This window comes from Bos indicus, chromosome 24 (genome assembly GCF_029378745.1).
Source record: "Bos indicus isolate NIAB-ARS_2022 breed Sahiwal x Tharparkar chromosome 24, NIAB-ARS_B.indTharparkar_mat_pri_1.0, whole genome shotgun sequence".
In the NCBI taxonomy this organism is placed as follows: Eukaryota; Metazoa; Chordata; class Mammalia; order Artiodactyla; family Bovidae; genus Bos; species Bos indicus.
This window is the reverse complement of record NC_091783.1, coordinates 57,163,943-57,184,180: the sequence shown is the minus strand read 5'-3', so window position 1 is coordinate 57,184,180 and position 20,238 is coordinate 57,163,943. Positions and strand designations below refer to the sequence as shown.

The window sequence follows — 20,238 nt, the reverse complement described above, 5'->3', positions numbered from 1 at the left end:
AAGCATGTTTTGCTAGCTCCTTTCTTATTTCTGGCAAGACACAAATTGAACTCGCCCCAGTGTTGATTATGTGAGATTTGGCACCTTTATGCCTTGTCACTAATCATTGGCATTTCCCTGGGAGGGGCCAGAAGGCCCTCCTTATCTTCACTGAGCAGGTGGGGCCCAGTACCAGGGATGGAGAAGTGACTTATCCAGAGCCTCCCAGAAGTAGCTGAACTGTTAAAAACCCTTGAACTTTTCTAGCTCTCTGGCCTTGTTCATACTTTCTCTAGCACAGCATTTCAAAATGTAGAGACTTTTTGTGTAGTTGATTTAAAAGCAATAGGTTTAGACTTTAGGTAGAAGTCTTTAGGTTGACTTCTCTGGTGGCTTAGACGGTAAAGCATCTGTCTACAATGTGGGAGACCTGGGTTTGAGCCCTGGGTTGGGAAGATCCCCTGGAGAAGCAAATGGCAATCCACTCCAGTACTATTGCCTGGAAAATCCCATGGACAGAGGAGCCTGGTAGGCTACAGTCTATGGGGTCGCAAAGAGTCAGACACGACTGAGCGAATTCACTTCACTTCACTTTAGGTAGAAGAGTATATTATCTACAAAAACCACCTTAATAAAATTAAAAAAAAAAAGAATAAATTTAAGAAAAAAAAGTCTTTAAAAATATTTACTTATTTATTAATACTTGGCTGTGCTGGGTCTTAGTTGTGGAATGCAATCAGTCTTCATTGGAGCATGCGGGATCTTTAGTTGAAGCGTGTGGGGTCTAAGTCCTTGACCAGGGATCAAACCCAGGCTCTCTGTATTGGGAAAGTGGAGTCTCAGCCACTGGACCACCAAGGAAGTCCAAGATCACCTCTTTAAAGGGCAAACTAAAGTGTGTTAGTCATTCAGTCATGTCCGACTCTTTGCTATCCCATGGACTGTAGCCCTCCAGACTCCTCTGTCCATGGAATTCTCCAGGCAAGAATACTGCAGTGAGTTATCATTTCCTTCTCCAAAAGGCCAAACTAAACTCATGTAATTTTTGTCCTAAGAATGGAAAGTTAGCCAAGCATATAGGAAAGCAGTGTCCACTTCTCAGTGAACATCTCCTTCTTGATTCAAAGATTATATACATAGTATGAAAGGCAATCCACTTAATTTGACATTTTACACTGAGCTTGAAACCATAAAAAGGACTATCTTTAAGAATAAACTAATTCAATCAAAAGCATACATTTTAGCTACAGAAAACTGGTTTTCCACTCGATCTAGACTCCATCTTCCTGTAATGTTCCACATGGCTTGCCCCCTTACTTCTTCAGGTCTCTGCCTAAGTGTCAGTGAGGACTTCTCTGACCCATCTGTTTCAATCGCACTAGGCTCCCCTCCCCCATCTCCCTTCATTCTTTCTAACCCTCATCATTACCCCAAATACTGCATATTGTGATTGTTTTCTGTCTCTCCCCTATATCCCCATGTAAGACCCTTGTCTGTTCTCTTCACTGCTGTTTCCCCATTGCACACAGTAGGTGCTCAATACTTGTTCAGTGAATGAAAGAATAGTATGTGACACCTTTCTGTTCCAAAGGTTGATCTTGTACTTGGAGATGTACTGAAGGTAAGAACTGGAAGGGTGGGCAGAGGTGTGGCAATGTAGGAAGGGCTAGAAATGAGGGGGGCACCTGTTTCGTGGGCAGGTTTGGGGCCTGGCAATCACCTTGCAAAGGTCAGCAGACATGATACTGACGAACCTCACCGTCCCAGCCCTCCAAAAAAATGCGTTTGCCAGACTGGCCTTCACTTTTCCTAATGCTCCTATGTTAGCAGCATAAGGTTTGCTTTCTGGTTCCCAGCTGTCAAACTCTGCTGCAAAGAGATACTCAGAGGAACTTAATAATTCTGTCATGAGTGTCTGACATAAAATAATTTCTTCTCTCAAAGCAAAATAAAACAGGGTCTGCCTAGTTGTGCTGCAACTAGGCAACAAAACTGGAGCACTGAGGCATTGTCCTATGTAACCAATAGTAATGGAAATGTCAAGAAAGTTCTTTCCTGCAGTTCCTGCCTTGGTTAGATGGGTGCTTGCAACCAGGCCGATTCTTTCAGGGCGACCGGAACAGCATTTTGGTGGTTGGGGTGGAAGATGCCAATAGCACAGTCCTGGGCCCTTTCTTGGGGCTTCCCAGGTGGCACCAGTGGGCTTAAAAAAAAAAAAAAAAAAACTACCAAAAAACCCGCCTGCAATGCAGGGGAGGTAAGAGAAATGGGTTCGATCCCTGGGTCAGGAAGAGCCCCTGGAGGAGGACATAGCAACCCACTCCAGTATTCTTGCCTGGAGAATCCCATGGACAGAGGAGCCTGGTAGGCTACGGTCCATGGGGTCAGAAAAGGTCGAACACCACTAAAGCTCAGAACGCATCACTTGGAATTCAGCAGGCAGTGGCCTTTGCTTTGGGAACCGCCGGACAGAGGGGCGTGTCTCCGCCTGACCCCGCCCCCTCCCCACCCGACAGCCAATGAGAGGGCGTCCAGCCGGTAGCCGGGCGTTGCCGCACCGGTGGGGCTGAGTGGCTGGTTGGTGCTGGGCTCCGCGGCTAGGCGGTTGGCGGGGCGGGTTCTTGGTTGTGCTGCCGCCGGAGGAACCCCGGTCCCGGGCCGGGCTTTCAGTCGGCGCAAACATGGCTGCGGCCTTGCGATCTGCGGGCGTCCTGCTCCGCGATCGGCGTAAGTGGGGCCGTGGCGGCCGCCGCCGAGGCGGGGACAGCGGGCAGCGGACACCGGAGCCCCGGAGCCTGGGGAACGTCCCGGACCGGCGGCGGGGGGCGCAGAGGGGCGGAGAAGGGATCCGGAAAGGGGGCCTCCCCTGGGAGGAGCGAGAGGGGGGCTACGTGGGTCACCCAGGGACCCTGAGCGGCCTCGGGGAGGGGTTCCGGAGCCCCGTGGGTCAGGTGGGTGGCCGTGAGCAGGGGCTGAAATTTCTGTCTTGGATCTCATCTGTAAAATACGACTAATGAGAGCCGCAGGATGGTTGTGATCACGGGAGGCAGAGCGCGTTAAGGGCCCGCCGCAGAGACAGTAACGTTGGCATCGTTGTCAGGAGCATCAGCAGAGGTCTCCTCCCTGGGCTTCCCTCCCTGGTGGCGGAGATCACACTTTGCCCATTGCTGCCCTGCCCTGGCCGCTGGCAGCACCTCCGGTGCTCACTCGTCCTTGGCAGCAGGACCCACTCCAGGGCTAGAAAATACTAGCCCAGGATTAGGTATTTGGGGAATAGTTTTCTAGCCCAAACTAGATATTTGGATAATAAAAAATCCAGGGCAGCCTGGGCTAGTATTTCCTAGAGATATTTGGAGAATAAATAAGACCCACTGAGAACGCCACGGGTTTCTGATACACAGGTGAACATAGGATGCGTCCAAAACATGGGCCGATTGGACCCTGGTTCAGACACACCTGGCTGGGACACTAGCTAGCTCTGCAGCATTCCTGCGATTTCTACCTGCCCCGCACCCCGCCCAACCTCCCGCCTCCCCCCTTCACCCATCCCGGAGTGAGGCATTCACCCCAGCGTGAAATTTGCCAGACACAGAGAAGGTAATACCTCATAGGCTTGCCATGAAGATTAGCTGGTTACAGGTAAAGGCTGCAGCCAAGGGCCTGGCCCACAGTAGATACATAGATACCCTCAAAATGTTACTGTTGCATAAAAGGCTGCCTCTTGCTAAGATGCTTGATTAGTGCATTTGAATGTTGATTAGACCCAGACCTGATTTATTGAATTTTTTAAAAAGAAGTTCCCTAACTTGTCTACCTGGCACCTACTGAGAAGGAGTGGAGAGGGTCCATTCTGAGCTCCATATGTTAGTACAGGTGCCTTTGTTAGGACGCAGTGTCCAATGACAGTCAGGTCAGCAAGGGCAGTGGGAGATGAAAGACATTATCTTTTAAGAAAAGGGAGCCCAGTGCCAGTAACAGGGCTGAAAGAAGTGTCAAATTAGTCTTTTCTTTCACTGACCTTTTCCAGTGGCAAAGAAAGTCTAACAAGGCTCTAGAGTTGAGGTCATAGAACAATTTGAGTATCTTTAAATGCTTTGTTGTCCAGGTTATAAGTAACTAACTGGAAGGATTCAGAAGCCACAGCAGAAATAGATTTGAAGTTCAATTGAATTACAGACTGATTTCCCCTGGTGGCTCAGATGGTAAAGAATCTGCTGCAATACAGGATACCTGGGTTCAATCCCTAGGTCGGGAAGATGCCCTGGAGAAGGGAATGCCAAGCCACTCCAGTATTCTTGCCTGGAGAGTCCCATGGACAGAGGAGGCTGGTGGGCTATATAGTCCATGGGGTCTCAAAAGAGTCTGAGACTACTGAGTAACATTTTCACTTTCACTTTCATACTACTTTATCTTGTTTTATATGAAAGGATTAACATCTGGGATAGGAAAAATTGAATAGTATTTCTCAAAATGAATTCTCAAAGTAGAAAAGCAAAATGTTATATTCTGTGTTTTTAGCATATTACAGAATTAATTAGAAGCTCCCTGGTATATATGTATATAGTATATGTATATTTTAGAAAGTTGATAGAATAACTATTGTTTCTCTGTGCCTTTTCCTTTCCAATTTTCTATGTTAGGCATATATATCTTTTGTAATTAGAAAAAAAGCAAATCTAGAATAATAAAAATATATATACATATCAATGTTTAATACATTAGAACATTGTGGCTCCATATCAGATAGATAACAATTCTTAAAGCCTCCTCTCCCCAAGTGCTTATTAATAGTTTTAACATAGAACCTTATTTCTGTTGATTTTTAAAATGATACACGTATTTATAAGGACCTTTTAAAATAATCCTCATCTCCTATGTAGTAGAAAAGAGCAGCATTAGGTCCTTGTGCACCTTGCTTCTACTCTCCCGTATACCAGCCCCAGGCAGCCAAAATATTAAATAATTTGGTTTTGGGGGACCAATTAATACTCCTGAACGTCTTAAGTCATGTATTTGGTGTGTCCAGGAATTGATGACATTTTGTTTTCTTACACCATCTTCTCTTCTGTGTGTCCCTTGGTTTTATAGCTTTTATTGTCTGTAAGCCTTCCAAAGGTAGACCAGTTGTCCATGCCAAGAGTAGGGTTAGAATTACCTGGTCTTAGTTTATGGGCAGGCCAGTCCTTACTATTGAGTGTTCTTACTTCTTGATTAATCATCAGCATTGTGCCAGGCACTGTTCTTGGGGCTGGATATAGATTTCTAAAAGTTTTCCTAATCGTTGCAAGAGTGCTGAAAGTTTGGCCTCATCACTGTTTTACAGGTGAGGAAAAGTGAGGCTTAGAGTAGCTCAGTGAGTTGCCCAAGTACTGGCACATAACTTCGTTTGGTCCTGTCTGGAATTTCTACTTGGATCTCTCTAGCTCGGAACACACTGTCTACTCCAGATGATGCCACCTGTGCCTTTGAGTTTCTCTCAAGCAGTTAGCTGAGTATTTTCAGAAGTCTCATTTTGTTCTTTGAATAATTAAACTCCTTTAGATAGATTAATACTAATCATTAAGTAGGAGACACACTGCTTTTCTAAAGTCTTCAGATCATTGGGGAGAGGAGTGTTTTATTCATTTGTTCTTAAATTATTGATGGTTGGTATTTAGCTATGCTGCGTGTTCACTGTGTAGGCTTTCTCTAGTTGTGGTGAGTGGGGGCTACTCTCGAGCTGTGGTGCACAGGCTAGTTGCCCCGAGGTGTGTAGGATCTTCCCGAACCGGGATGGGACCTGTGTCCCCTGGGTTTCCAGGGGAATTCTTTACCACTGGACCACCAGGGAAGTCCTTGAGAAGTGGGTGTGTTAACCCTATATCCTGAGCAGAAAGGATCCATTTTTTTTAGCAGCATCACCCTTCTTTGAGAATGTGTTTCACCTCAGAGAAGAGAATTTTGTAAGTTAAGGGCATGACCATAGTGTAGCAGCTCAAAAAGCTCCCAGCTCCCAAATTGTTCTAAGAAATACTAATGTACTGGTTGGAGACTCACCCCTTTTTGCCCCCACCCCCACCCCATCCCCTTTTAAAGTTTGCAGGAGGAAAGCTTATTATAGTACTAAAAGTCAAATTGTGTAATGCCAAATTTCCATTCTGATACCCCATAGAATCTGATATAACCTCATTCGTATAAGGAACTGGGGACATGGTGGCTTGATTGAGAGCCTGCTTAGGTCTCATCATGCAGTTCAGAATTGGGCTTGTCTAAAACAAGGAGATGGGAGTTGGTGCGAGACTTCATTTGAGTGGGCTTGCACTTCTGCATTTCAGTCTTTGCACTTCTGCTTTGAGTTAAGGATTGTTTGGCTCAAGCTCATGTTATTAGCTCTGCTGAGCATGTGCACAATCTGGATAGCTGGAAATCTAACTGGCCTGGAAATACCATTCTCCTATGTTTTATAGACATGCCAGGTGATTAAAATTAAAAAAAAAATTGAAGCAGGTGTAGCCCGGATGCTCTAGACACAGAAGAAAATGATACGGGCGCTAATTATATGTATGAATGCATGCTCAGTCGTGTCTGACTTTTTGTGACCCCCTGGACTGTAGCCCACCAGGCTCCTCTGCCCGTGGAGTTTTTCAGGCAAGAATCCTGGAGTGGGGTGACATTCCCTTCTCCTGGGGAACTAACTTCCCGACCCAGGGATCGAACCCAGGTGTCTTTAAGGCGCCTGCATTGGATTCTTTACTGCTAGTGCCACCTTCAGGCGTTGTGCAAATTACTCCACTGGTCTTACCTGCTGTAATGTTTACCAGGAGGCTGTGAATAGCAGGGTGTCATCATTTTTTGATGGGAAAGTAAGGGTCAGAAAGATTACAAGCCAGTCCCAGTTCTGTTACTAGTCAGTGGCAGAACTGTCGAGAGTTCCACCTGCTGGTCCACAGCCCGAGTCCCTCACCAGAACGCCTTTGACTCGTAAGTGGGAGGAGGGTAGAAGGAGATTGCTTTCACGTTGGTGTGAGACCTGCTGGTTTGAGAACGGGGTGGGGAAGTCGTGTGTATGCCGCGGGGCACGGTAGTAACCACTGTCCCGCATTGCCAGCTTCAGTACCTACTGCGTGGCTTCCGTTTCACTTCACTCCGTGTTGTTTAACGATGAATGCTCTCTAGGCTGTAACGGGGTATGGCCCCTGCCCTCCTCCACTCTACAGGCCCACAACTAAGTCTTAAGGTGCCTGGGACAAGACCCGTAGATAGCCAGCTAGCAGACTGTTTTATGTTCTGTTCTGCTATGCTGACAAATAGACCTTGATAATGGCTGGAAGGGTGAACTCTTGAACTCTTCACAGTTGCTGTGTAAATGCCAGGGCCTTGAGCAAGTTGCCTCTGGTGGGCAGACCTCCCTGCTTCTCTCTCCATGCCTGGCCTGCTGGCATGATGAAGAGTCTTGTGCCTACTCCAGTGTTCATGTTCAAGTTCCACTCTTGACCGCATGAGCAGCCACCCACTGGCTACCCTTCAGGTCAAGAATGACTAATACTGATGGTACAGTCCACCCTCAGGAGGATGGACACCGCAGAGGCCTGCGGACCCTGAAAGTGAGGCTTTGGACTCAGGGAATATGGGGTCCTAGGCACTGGCGAGCCTGGTCAGAAATTGTGCGGGGCAGGGGGTGACTTTGGAAGTTCACGAATCCTTGGCGGTACAGATGGCATACCCCGTGGAGTGGAGTGGAGAAGGAGGAGGGCCAGCATCGGCCCTTGAAAACAAGGATTCTCCCAGCTTGTCAGAGTCCAGGCTCGATCCTGGGGTTCTCAGTCCCAGTGCCATACTGGAGAAGGCTCATAGGTAGATATGAGATTTATGCCAGTGTGGAAAACTGGCCCAGCTTCCCAGGTGGCACCAGTGGCAAAGAACCCGCCTGCTAGTGCAGGAGACATAAGAGACGTGAGTTCAACCCCTGGGTCGGGAATATCCCCCAGAGGAGGGCACAGCAACCCACTCAGGTATTCTTGCCTGGAGATTCCCATGGACAGAGGAGCCTGGCGGGCTACAGTCCACGGGGTCACAAAGAACTGGACACGACTGAAGCAACTTAGCACACATGCGTGCCACTCTAATCAGTGGTCTGAACCTTTTCTACCGGCTCCTTACCTTCATGAGTAGCATGTTGCCATCATAACATGCAGTGATTCTCTTGAGGGATCATATGAAAACCGGCAGCCAAAGCAGGGAGAGGAGGCTTCCAAGAAGGTTGCGTGCAGGCAGCTGTGATACGCCATCCCAGGGGACACCACCCCATCCCCTCAGACGGGACTTAAGAGCCTGCACCCACCTGCAGAGAAATGCTGGGGAAATCGCCTCTGCTGTAGCATCCCTTTAAATGTTAAATCCAGGAATTATGCTCTGAGGGTCTCTTCAAAAGAAATTACTTTCCAGCTAGATTTCATGCTGCCACTTTAATTTTGTCACAGTGCTGTACGGCGGCTCAAGGGCCTGTCAGCCACGGAGGTGCCAGTCAGGTGCGGCCACAGCGGCGGCCGCCACGGAAACCGCCCAGCGTGCCAGAAGCCCCAAGCCTCAGGCTCAGCCGGGGAACAGGTATGAGTCTGACTTTACATACTAATCAGGATTTCCTTTTTTCTGACGTAAACACCAGTGGATACCAGCTACCTAGGAGGAGAGGTATTGGGAAAACCCAGTATGTAAGAAGTGGTATGTTATTTTCTTGGCTTCCTTTCAAAAGCTGTTAAACTATAGATTTCACCTCCAATTAAGGCTTTACAAGTTGTTTTGAATTTTGATAGATTTTTTCCATTTTTTAAAAATTAAACTTTTTTGCCCAGCTTCATTGAGATCTGCTTGACAAATAAAAATCCCACAGGGCTTTTGTTAAAGGACACAGAGTTGTGTGCAGTCTGCAAATCAGGCGGGAACTTAGTTCTGGAACACGTCATGTAACAGAGATTATGTGTATGCTGGAAATGTGTTTATGAACCTAACATAATTATACTTATGAAATACATGTCCTGTGCAGGGAAAAGAATAACTAATCTACCACAAATTTCTGTAGTAAACTGTCAAACCCATTGAACATAATTATAAACAACATGATAGGATTTACAGTTTATCAAAGAACAAAGCACGTCCCCTCCCTCGCCTCTGCTGTTTGCAGCTTGGACGTCAGCAGGCCTGGCGTTGCTGCCGAGTATCCTTTTCAATATCAGAAGCCACAGCTGTTTTCAAGTCTCCCTCTGGTACAGAGGCATTAGAAGACTATAACGGGCACTTTTTAGACAAGTACACAGATGGAAGTAGCACACTTGAACACTGGGCAAGAGAGAAAGAAAGTAGCTGTGAGCCATTAACTCCCTGACCTTTCTGGTAGACCAGTTGTTCTGCCGGAGTTCTACAGCTTTGAAAATAAAACAGTTTTATTTTGTGTTTGTTACTTTTTGTCGCGTGTGACCCTGGGCATGATGATTGAGCATCTGCAGGGAACTGAGATTTGTTGGGGATCGGGCACCAGGGTGGGGCCCAAGTCAACTCCTTTTGACTCTTGGGCGTCCTAAAAGAGCACCCATGGGGAGGAAGACTGGAAGCACAGATGCTGTCTGTGTCCTGGGGCAGGCCCAGCAGGAAGCCATTTCTCCCCCCGTCCTGCCCCTCTTTTCTCATCCCAGCCATAGTACAGAGTGCTTTAAATATTTAGGGTTTGGTGTAACCTGAAGAACTGATTGGATGTGGAACCCTGGGAGAAAAATTATTTTTTTACTATGTTATCCTAGTGGCCAAAGTCAACAACATAAATAGCCTTAAGATTAAATGATTAAAATTGAATTAAAAAAAATAAAAAAACTCCCAAATTCTAGTAAGTAACTTTATGTCATATTTATAGAAAAGAAATCAGTTCATTTTAGAAAGTACAGACAGGAGAAAAAAATCTGATAATCTCACCACCCAGTATCTTGTCTCTATACTTGTATCTATTAATATTTACTTGTATACCTATTAATATTTACTCAGTATATATTTATCAAAATGTGATAATGTTGCATAAATTATTTTTATAACTTCCTGTTTTTGTTTAATAATATGACTGTCACGTAACTATAAAAAGTTTATATTATTTTAATAGCCTAAAAGTATTTCCTGGTAGCTCAGCTGGTAAAGAAACTGCCTGCAATGCAGGACACCCTGGTTTGATTCCTGGGTTGGGACAATCTGCTGGAGAAGGGATAGGCTACCCACTCCAGTATTCTTGGGCTTCTCTGGTGGCTCAGCTGGTAAATAATCTGCCTTCAATGTGGGAGACCTGGATTTGATCCCTGGGTGGGGAAGATCCCCTGGAAAAGGGAATGGCTAACCACTCCAGTATTGTGGCCTGGAGAATTCCGTGGACAGTGGAGCCTGGCAGGCTACAATCCATGGGGTTGCAAAGAGTCAGACAGGACTGAGCGACTTTCACTCACTGAAGAGTATTTTATTAAATCATGATTTATTTATCCATGTTATAGAGCACACTGGTTATTTCTGGTATTTGAATACAAGAGATGATAGAACTCCCCTGGTGCTCCAGTAGTTAGGAATCCACCTGACAGTGCAGGGGACATGGGTCCAGTCCCTGGTCTGGGAAGATCTCACATGCTGAGGAGCAGCCAAGCCCACGTGCCGCAGCTGCTGAGCCCATGCACTGCAGCTAATGAAACCCGAGTGCCTAGAGCCTGCGCTCTGCAACAAGAGAAGTCACCACAGTGAGAAGCCTGTGCGCCCCAACTGAAGAGTAGCCCCCACTCTGAGCAACTAGAGAAAGACTGCTCAGCAACGAAGACCTAGTACAGCCAAAAATAAATACATTTTTTTAAGTCACCATTTAAAAAAAAGAGAAATAATGAAGTGAGTGCTGCCATGAAATTAAGAGACACTTGCTCCTTAGAAGGAAAGCTGTGACCAACCTAGACCTAATATTAAGAAGCAGAGACATCACTTTGCCGACAGAGGTCCATATAGTCAAAGCTATGGTATTTCAAGTAGTCCTGTATGGATGTGAGAGTTGGACCATAAAGAAGGCTGAGTACTGAAGAATTGATGCTTTCTAATTGTGTTGGAGAAGACTCTTGAGAGTCCCTTGGACTGCAAGGAGATCAAACCAGTTGATCCTAAAGGAAATCAACCCTGAATATTCATTGGAAGGATTGATGCTGGAGCTGAAGCTACAATACTTTGGCCACTTGATGTGAAGAGACGACTCACTGGAAAAGACCCTGATGCTGGGAAAGATTGAAGGCAGGAGGAAGGGGTGGCAAAGGATGAGATGGTTGGATGGCATCACTGACTCAATGAACATGAATTTGAGCAAACTCCAAGAGCTAGTGAAGGACAGGGAAGCCTGGAGTGCTGTAGTCCATGGTGTCTCAAAGAGTCAGACATCACTTAGCAACTGAACAATGACAATGAATTGGTGTCTTTGTGAGTCATTCTGATGCCAGATATGATGAAGGCCTTGTGTTGCTTAGTGCTCAGACTGCACTAGACGATACTACAGTACAAATTTGTCTGCAAAGCCCTGAGTGATTTTTTTAGGCTTTATGGGCCATTTGGTCTTGTTTACTGCTATTCACCTTTCCCATTGCAATGTGAGAGCAGCCACTGCTGATATGTAAACAAATGAATGGAACTCTATTCCAATAAAACTTTATTTACAAAAGCAGTCAGGGAGCATGGGGTCAAATTTGGCCGATGGACTGGAGTTTGCCAAACCCTGTTCTAGAGGCGGCAGAGATCCTCTGGCCAATTACATCTAGGGGATTTAATGAAGAGCTGGGATTTGTATTTTTTTTTTTTAATCTTGATGCCAATTATATACAGCAAAGTAGAATTATTTTGTTCCTTTATTAATTGATGAGCTTCAATTTTGGTTTTGTCCAATTAACAGTTCAAAGGAAAAAACCTTCTATTTTGAGAAGTCAAGAATATAAATGGCAGAATGTGGCAAACTTTTCAAATGAGAAACTTTGAATATGTTTGCCGTGAACACGTTTACCATTCAAACAAAGGGAACTTGGCCAATCAGACCTTGGTCTCAGATGTGCTGTGTCTGGAGGGGAGAGGAGATGTTGACCCTTGACTAAAGCTTTGCTCTTCACGTCTGGGAATAAAGGGCGTCAGACTAGGGCTTCCTAATGCTCCATTCATCATGCACAGCACAGTTCTGAATTAAGTGCACGTGTATTTAGGTATTTTCACATCGTGTGTCTCTTTCATGTATAAGATCAACATGGTTTGCAAAAACATGGGTTTGCAGGACAGAGTAACATCCCATTTAAAACCACTCTTGTTCTGAGCTCAGGTGTTATAGATGAAAAACAGTTCTAAATCCCGTTTGCACATTGATACCCTCTGTGGCTTAGGTAAGTCTCTTAACCAGTAATCTGTTAACTGGCAGCAATCCACGGAAAAATGCACTTAATTTATTGTGAGTCACAGCTTTTTGAGGGTGAAAGACAGAATCCCAGGAGAACACCAGTGGCCTAAGTAGAAAGATTAAGGGAATATTGCAGTTTCACAATATAATGAATCTGGAATTTTCAAGTATCAAGAAAAGAAAACCAAACGCAGGTTAGTTAATTCATTGATACGACTTCTGGTCAGAGGGTGTGGAAAAGTTATGGAACAGTAACTTCAAAGTCGTTGTTTGGTTTGGTAAAAGGAGACTAAACCCCTTTCTCTAACATACTGGTTCTGAACAGAGGGTGGGGAGTGGATATTTTTGTCCCCTGGGACATATTTGGCAATAACTGGAGACGTTTTTGGTTGTCACAGCTGGGGTGCGGCGTGTGCTATTACCGTCTAGTAACTGGAGGCCAATGTAGCTACTAACCTCCTACAATACACAAGTCAGCCCCATAACAAAGGATTACCCAGCTACCAGCATTAGCAGGGCTGAGGTCAAGAAACCCCGGCCTAAGACAATGGTGGGAAAAGTGACCTTGGTTAATCTATACAGTGGGGTCTAAATGAGAAAATCCTTGACTTTGTTGTAATGCAGCTCTTCCCTTTCCCCAGGGATTGGTTCTTATTTTGAAAATTTAGGCCGAGAATTCAGATATCTACTTCATCCATCTAAAGTGTGTTCGATCAAGAAAACAGTTTCCACTTGTATAAATTTGACCCACTCTATTGCCTAAGATGATTGCCAAACATGACTGACACTTTTTAAAAAACTGCAATTAAACTGTCATCATATCATTAGCTTTAGAACCCTATACGAGCAATCTTCCAAAAGAGAGCCATCCCAGCAGGATTGCTCCAGTCACTGCTTTAACTGGAGGTGGTTTTGGCGTAGGAGACTGAGAAAATAGACCCCTCAGCATTTGTAATAATGGCGTTTTAAATAAATGTGAGGCTGCTTATTTCTCATTTTATCAAGAGTGAGTGGAGAGGATATCCAAATGATGGAATATTATTTGGCAACAAAAAGGAAAGAAGTACTGATTCGTGCTACAACATGAATGAACCTTGCAAATTTTATGCTAAGTGAAAAACCAGACACAGAAAACCACATATAATATTATTTAGGCCAATAGGCCAGAAATGATTCTGTTTCAATGAATAGGCAAATCGTAAGCAGATTAGAGGTTGCCAGGGGTGAGGGCCAGGGGGGATGGGGAATAGTTGTCACGGGTATGAGAGTTTTTTGAGGGTGACGAAAATGTTTAGGAATTAGAAAGCTGTAACGGTCGCCTAACCTTGTGCACATATTGGATTTTTGCACAGTCGTTTTTTTTAAAAAAGGTCCCAGAAGCTGCTTGACTTTCTTTTTTGTTTCTCTTTGCTCATTCAGTAATGGTTGATTCTTTAGCTTGGAACCAACTTGAGTAATTTAGACTGGTGTTTCGTAGGAGTTGCTCAAGTAGTTGGGTTTTAGGCGAAGGGTGGAGAGGTGCGGGGAAAGTGAGAAATGTAGTTCATCACAGCAGGAGACCCTGAAAAGGAGTCCAGGCAGGCTCTGGAGAAGGAAGCGGAGTAGCAGGGAATAACTTAGGTCAGTAATAATATAATAATTAACCAAAGAGAAGGGAATAAATAAGGATGTATTTATTTAGAGAGAGAACTGGGCTAGTAGTTCACTGTGGAGGTTTAAAATTATAGGGATGCCCACGGCTCTGCTGGAGAAGGCAATGACACCCCACCCCAGTACTTTTGCCTAGAAAATCCCATGGACGGGAAGCCTGGTGGGCTGCAGTCCATGGGGTCACTAGAGTCAGACACGATTGAAGGACTTAGCAGCAGCAGCAGCAGCCACGGCTCTGCTGTGTAGGATGGAACCTACCGTATGTGCTGGCTCATGCTAAATGACCGAGCATGTTATCCGCTTAATCCTCCAAGTAACCTGTCTATTTTACAGACGAGGAGACTTAAGCCTGGAGAGATCAGGTAACCTGTGTAGTCATGAGGCAGTCTTGTGAACAGGAGTTTCCTCCTCAGGACAATTTTAGGTTTATACTTTGACCCTCAGTCCCCAAAGAATGGGGTCTTTGTTCAGAGCTGGCAATTTAATAGAGAAACATTGGGTGCCCAGGGACGTCTAGGGGCCGGGTTGGAGCTAGGAGGTGAGGGTCAGCGTCTGAGCTGGGCCTGAGACTGAGCTGACCTGGCCCCTTGCATTCACTGCGACGGCCGTGACGAGACCTGCCATCCACCGTTTTGGTCTTTGCATTGACAGCCGAGGTGAGAGTCTGCTGGCTGAACCAAGAGCCTACCTCAGAGGAAAATGAGAAGTACTTCAAACCCACTCTTACCTTTTGTTTTATGCAGGAAGCCGAGGACTGGAATATTGATGCTGAACATGGGGGGCCCGGAAACCATCGAAGAAGTCCAGGACTTCCTTCAGAGGCTCTTCCTGGACCAAGACCTCATGACGCTCCCCGTCCAAGAGTAAGATCCGTGCGGACGCCTGTCCTTTATCCATGACCTGTGTGGTACATTTTGCCCTCCCTGGGTCTCATTTCTGTAGTTTCCAGAAGAAAAAAAAAATGGTTTTAATGCATATTGGTTAGGGCTGGAGCAGCAGCAGCGTTTTTCTGTTGGCTATGAGAAAGCTATGATATCAGAAGAATTGCAGGGGAGAGAGAAAGCCAGTCAATAAGGATTCCCCCTGAGCCCTTTCCTCCCCAGAGCTCTGGAAATCGCGGTGGTCTGGACACACTGCAGAAGGACCTTTAAAGATCTTTGGAGATACATTTGTGCCTGGTGCTTGATGACTGGCTGACACTCAGGGAAGCAATGAGTATGATTCGTTTGCGATGTAAAGGTGGAGTCTTGCTGTCCTTCTTCCCTTCTTTCTTTCTTCCCTTCTTCCTTCTCTCCTTTATCTTTGAAAAATCATTTTATTTATTTTTGGCTGTGCTGGGTCTCTGTTGCTGCACAGGCTTTTCTGTAGTTGCAGCGAGCGTTTCCAGTTGCAGCGTGCAGGCTTCTCATTGCACTGTTGTAGAGTGCACTGCACTCTACTTGTTGTAGAGCATGGGCTCCAGGGTCCCTGGGCTTCAGGAGTTGCGGAATGTGGGCTCAGGAGTTGCAGCTCCCGGGCTCTAGGGCACAGGCTCAGAAGTTGTGGTGCACGGGCTTAGTTGCTCTGTGGCATGTGGGATCTTCCTGGCCTAGGGATTAAACCCGTGTCTCCTGCATTGGCAATGGAATTTACCACTAAACCACCAGGGCAGCCCTTTTCTTTTTCTTTAAAATAGTTTTTAAATAAAAAAAATTATGCATGCATATGATAAAAATGCAAACAATTAAAAAGTATTTACAGTAAAAAGTGGGTGTCTCTTTCCCCTTGGACTCTAGCCTTCCACTAACCCACCCCAGAGGTAAGTGCTCTTAGGTCCAGAAGTAGTCCATGGACATCCAAGTATATACACACACACACAATCCCCCCCTTTACACAAATGTGAATGGGTTCATGTATGTTATTTGTCACTTTGCTACTTTTTGTTTGAAACTTAATAATGTTTCTTGGAGATTATTCCGTAACACATGGTATAGATCTGGCTCATTCTGTTTCCATGGCTGTGTAGAACTGCACGGTGTGGGCATACCTTCATTTATTTAACCAGTGCCTCACTGGTGGACACTTGGACTGTGTTCAGTGTTCAGTGAACATGCTTGCCCATACGTCTTTGCTCACGTGAGCAAGTGCATTTTGGGATTAATGTCGTTTTCTTGGATTAAGAGGGCTGTGCACTGCCAGATGTCTGGTTTGTCCCAGCTCTTGTAGGTGCAGGATCAAGAGTGGTTAACTTAGGGGCTGGCACACAGCCGCAGGCTCTGCACGGGTGGTGGGCTCCTGCCACCAGAGCCGCTTGTGGGGCAGAGGAGGCTGCTCCTCGGGGACCAGCGGGTTCTCTATCTAGTCTGGGTCAAAAGAGCTGGCTGGTGTCCGTGACCTTGAGCTTCTGTTTCTAAAGGCTTGATTTATTAGGCTCTTCTTAAATTTTGCCTTTTTTTTCTTTTGTTTTAAATCGAGTAGAAAATGTTTCTGAGGTTGCTTAAGCTGGAATAAAATGATTTTGATGTTCAATGATTTAGTAAGCTGGGACCATTCATCGCCAAACGCCGAACCCCCAAAATTCAGGAGCAGTACCGCAGGATCGGAGGCGGATCGCCCATCAAGATGTGGACCTCCAAGCAGGGGGAAGGCATGGTGAAGCTGCTGGATGAGCTGTCCCCACACACAGGTAGGGCATTTCTCAACTCATGTCCCACTAGCCTTGTTCTTTCAAGGGGTAATTATGAAATTCACAACGTTATTGGATGCCAAATGCTGTTCTGGGTACCAGCAGCTCTCGATTTGCGGGGGTTCCTACATGATGGCCCAGCCACTGACCTCAGTTCTCTGGTGTTATAATTATCCTCTGTTCTCAGCTGTATATCCTTTTCTACTACTTCCTTATGTTACAAATGGAAAACTAAGGTTTTGGAACATTAGCCTCAAAAGGAAGTTGGAGGTGTGTGCTGAACTGGATTATAAGGAAGAGGCTACCAACCGTGAAAAAAAAAGAGGCACAGATCATCGTCCTGAGAAGAAAGAAATCTTTGGGAAATCAGTTGAGGCTGCTGCTTCCCAGATGGTGCTAGTGGTAAAGAACCTGCCTGCCAATGCAGGAGATGTAAGAGATGTGGGTTCGATCCCGGGTTGGGAAGATTCCCTGGAGGACGGCATGGCAACCCACTCCAAAATTCTTGCCTGGAGAATCCCATGGACAGAGGAGCCTGGTGGGCTACAGTCCCATAGGGTCACAAAGAGTCATACACAACTGAGTGACTTAGTGACTTAGTTCTGTGTGGATGGCTAATTAGATCAGCCTTTAGAGCAGAGTCAGCAGCTGTCACTGCAGCCGTGGTCTCTACGCAACTTTCAGCAACCGCTTCCAGCTCTTGGCAGCACCCTTGTGAGTCATTTAAGCGCCTCGTCGGGCATGGCACTAAAGAGGGTTGTGTCCATCTGGTGGCTGTTCTCTGAGAACCTCTAACACAAATTATAATGTACACAATGAAACATTAACTGCTCGAAGGAACTCGAGGTGCTGTATTCAATTGATCGCAGGACGCACCATTGTTTTTGTATAATGTGCATGTGTGCTAAGTCGCTTCAGTCGTGTCTAACTCTTTTTGACCCTATGGACTGTAGCCTGCCAGGCTCCTCTGTCCATGGGATTCACGAAGACATAAGACCTCTGCCAGTTAATTTTAAGACAGCGTCTGCTGTAGACCAATGCAAGGTGTTAAAAAATGTGCATCTTAGGACACATGAAACGAGTTCATTGCTGGCAATTTAGGGTTCAGGATCAGGACAGGAGTGAGACATAGTGGGGACCGTCGAGGAGAGAGGCCCGCTAGGCAGAACCGAAAGCATCTCATCGAGTATTGACTCGAGTTGCTCTTGGAACCCACGGGTTTGGATCACACGTGGGACAATGGGCTCTGGCCCTTGGCAGGGCTTCTCACTTGGAAAATTGTTCAGTTGTGCCTCTGACTATCCGCTTCGCTCGCTCCCTTCGCTTGTGGCTGCAGGGCGCTGCTGACACAGTTCAGCCACATGTGACACAGTGTGTCTTTTAAATTGTCCGGTGAGGGAAACGTGACTGACCTCACCATACACCTGATAGAGAACACTCTCTCTAGTCATTAACAGTTTATCACAATAAAAGGTTCAGCGTGAACCAGATCTGCAGCTGCCGTGCTGCCCTCAGTGGACAAAGGTGCTGAGAAGACACCATTTTCCTGTTGACATCTTGGCCCAGCGCCCATCACCATAAAGGCCCTAGTGGAGTTGTCAGCCTTGGAAAAGGAATACCCATGCGTCCTTCCTTGTCCCCTCTATGTGGTGAGGCTGCTGGCTTGTCCAGGCCAGGCAGGACAGCCGTGGCCTCCGCCTCCCAGGGCGGCCTGGAAAGAGCCCCGTAGAATGACCTGAATTTACCCCAGCGTCCCATTCCCTGATCATCAGTGTCCCAGACCCTGATTCGGGGAAAGATTGAAGGCAAACAGAGAAGGCGGCAGAGGATGAGATGGTTAGATAGCATCACCGACGCAAATGGACATGAATTTGAGCAAACTCTGGGAGACGGTAGAGGACAGAGGAGCCTGGTGTGCTGCCGTCCATGGGTTCACAAGGAGTCAGACACGACGTAGCGACTGAACAGCAATAGTCTGCTCCCTGTCAGACACCTGGTGTTGACCCTAGGGCATGTCACCAGTCTCTGCGGCCTATACATGGGACTCTCTGATGTAGACAAGTTCAATTCTGCCTTTTTTCTGCGTGGTAGATGACCATCTCGTCCGCCAAGCAGGCCTGCTCTGGCGGCAGTGGGGGTGTTTAAGGAGGCCCATGAGCACCCACACAGGCATTCATCAGTGGCCCAGCCAGTGCCCTTCCCTGGTTCACGCTGCTACTCAAAGTCGAAACACATGGCTTCTACTCACCAGAAGCTTCTAGTCTCGTGAGGCCTTGCTGCTACAGGCCAGTCTGCTTCAGGGGCCCAGAGGAAAATCTGCTGAAGGCTTACTGGAGCGATTCTCTACAAAACCAGTATGGCGGCTGACGAGGATGTTGCAAACAGCCTCAAGGTTTGGCAGCTTCTTTGGGGGAACTTTGCGTGAAAGACTAATAAGGTGATTACCAGGCGTGGGTCCGTGGCTCCCTCAGGGGCTCCCCCAGGTTACCTGGAAGTTTTTCATCCTGCTGGTCACACTTCGCTGGGTAGACCTGAAGCCTGCAGTGGGCCCCCAGCCGCCTCGGGACTGGCACGGGTTCCCTCCTGGCTGCTTTTCCTTCCTGCTTCCTGCTTCCTGTCTCGGCATCTCTTTCTCATTCCTCCTCCCATCTTATAGTTTTTAATCCTGTAAAATTATAAAGTTTATTTCAGAACTATGTCTATTTGTTTATGTATATTTGGAAAAGTTCTCTTTAGGCAAATAAGCAAACAAAAAATGTGATGATTACAACCAGATAAGAATGTTTCATATTCCCATTTGGGGGGCAAACAGTGGTTACTTGGTAGCCAGGATAGACAGTTTGAGACTTGCACAGGCTCTGCACAAAATTGAGTATTGACTAAATACAGTGCACTCCATGAGGTAATATAACTTGGAATCAGTTTCACAGAGTTAGACTGCACTGCGCTCATTTAAGGAAGACAGAAGGAACACAGATGAGAGATGTAGTCATTACAGTTCATGACAAGTCTAAATCTAAGATACATTTTTAGGGCTTCCCTGGTGGTCTAATGGTTAGAGATTCGCCTGCCAGTGCAGGGGACACGGGTTCTATTCCTGGTCCAGGAAGGTTCCACCTGCCTCGGAGCAGCCTGAGCCTGGGCCCACAGCTTCTGAAGCCTGTGCACCTAGAGCCCTGTGCTCCGCATCAAGAGAAGCCGCTGCAATGAGAAGCTTGCTCAGGGCAGCTGGAGAGCAGCCTCTGCTCACCGCAGGCAGAGAAAGCCCATGTGCTGCAGCAAAGACCCAGCACAGCCAAAAATGATTGATCATACATGATCCTTTTTTAAAAAAAGGAATATAGTGAAACATATTTTACAAACGATATCTAGTTACATGCACTGTGCCTGCTGTCAGTGAAGCTCTTGAGTAAGTCTACTCAGTGAAAGACTTTTATTCTTTATTGGATGCGAAATGGGGTCATTTCAGGTGCAGCTGGCTTCCCCATTCCTGGTTGTGTGAGATCAGGCAGATGACTCCACTCGCTGAGCCCCA

The 20,238-nt window shown here is 46.4% G+C and overlaps 1 protein-coding gene across 1 annotated transcript in view; it reads left to right on the top strand.

Moving 5' to 3' along the window:
* Positions 1-2,551: 2,551 nt before the first annotated feature.
* The window catches only part of FECH (ferrochelatase), a 35,794-nt gene continuing 18,107 nt past the window's right edge, over positions 2,552-20,238 (top strand). The window contains exons 1-4 of the mRNA XM_019986786.2: positions 2,552-2,706; positions 8,439-8,565; positions 14,782-14,901; positions 16,555-16,703. Of these exons, the coding sequence (XP_019842345.2) occupies positions 2,661-2,706; positions 8,439-8,565; positions 14,782-14,901; positions 16,555-16,703 (442 nt within the window). The 5' untranslated portion in view covers positions 2,552-2,660. The remainder of the gene's footprint in view (positions 2,707-8,438; positions 8,566-14,781; positions 14,902-16,554; positions 16,704-20,238) is intronic.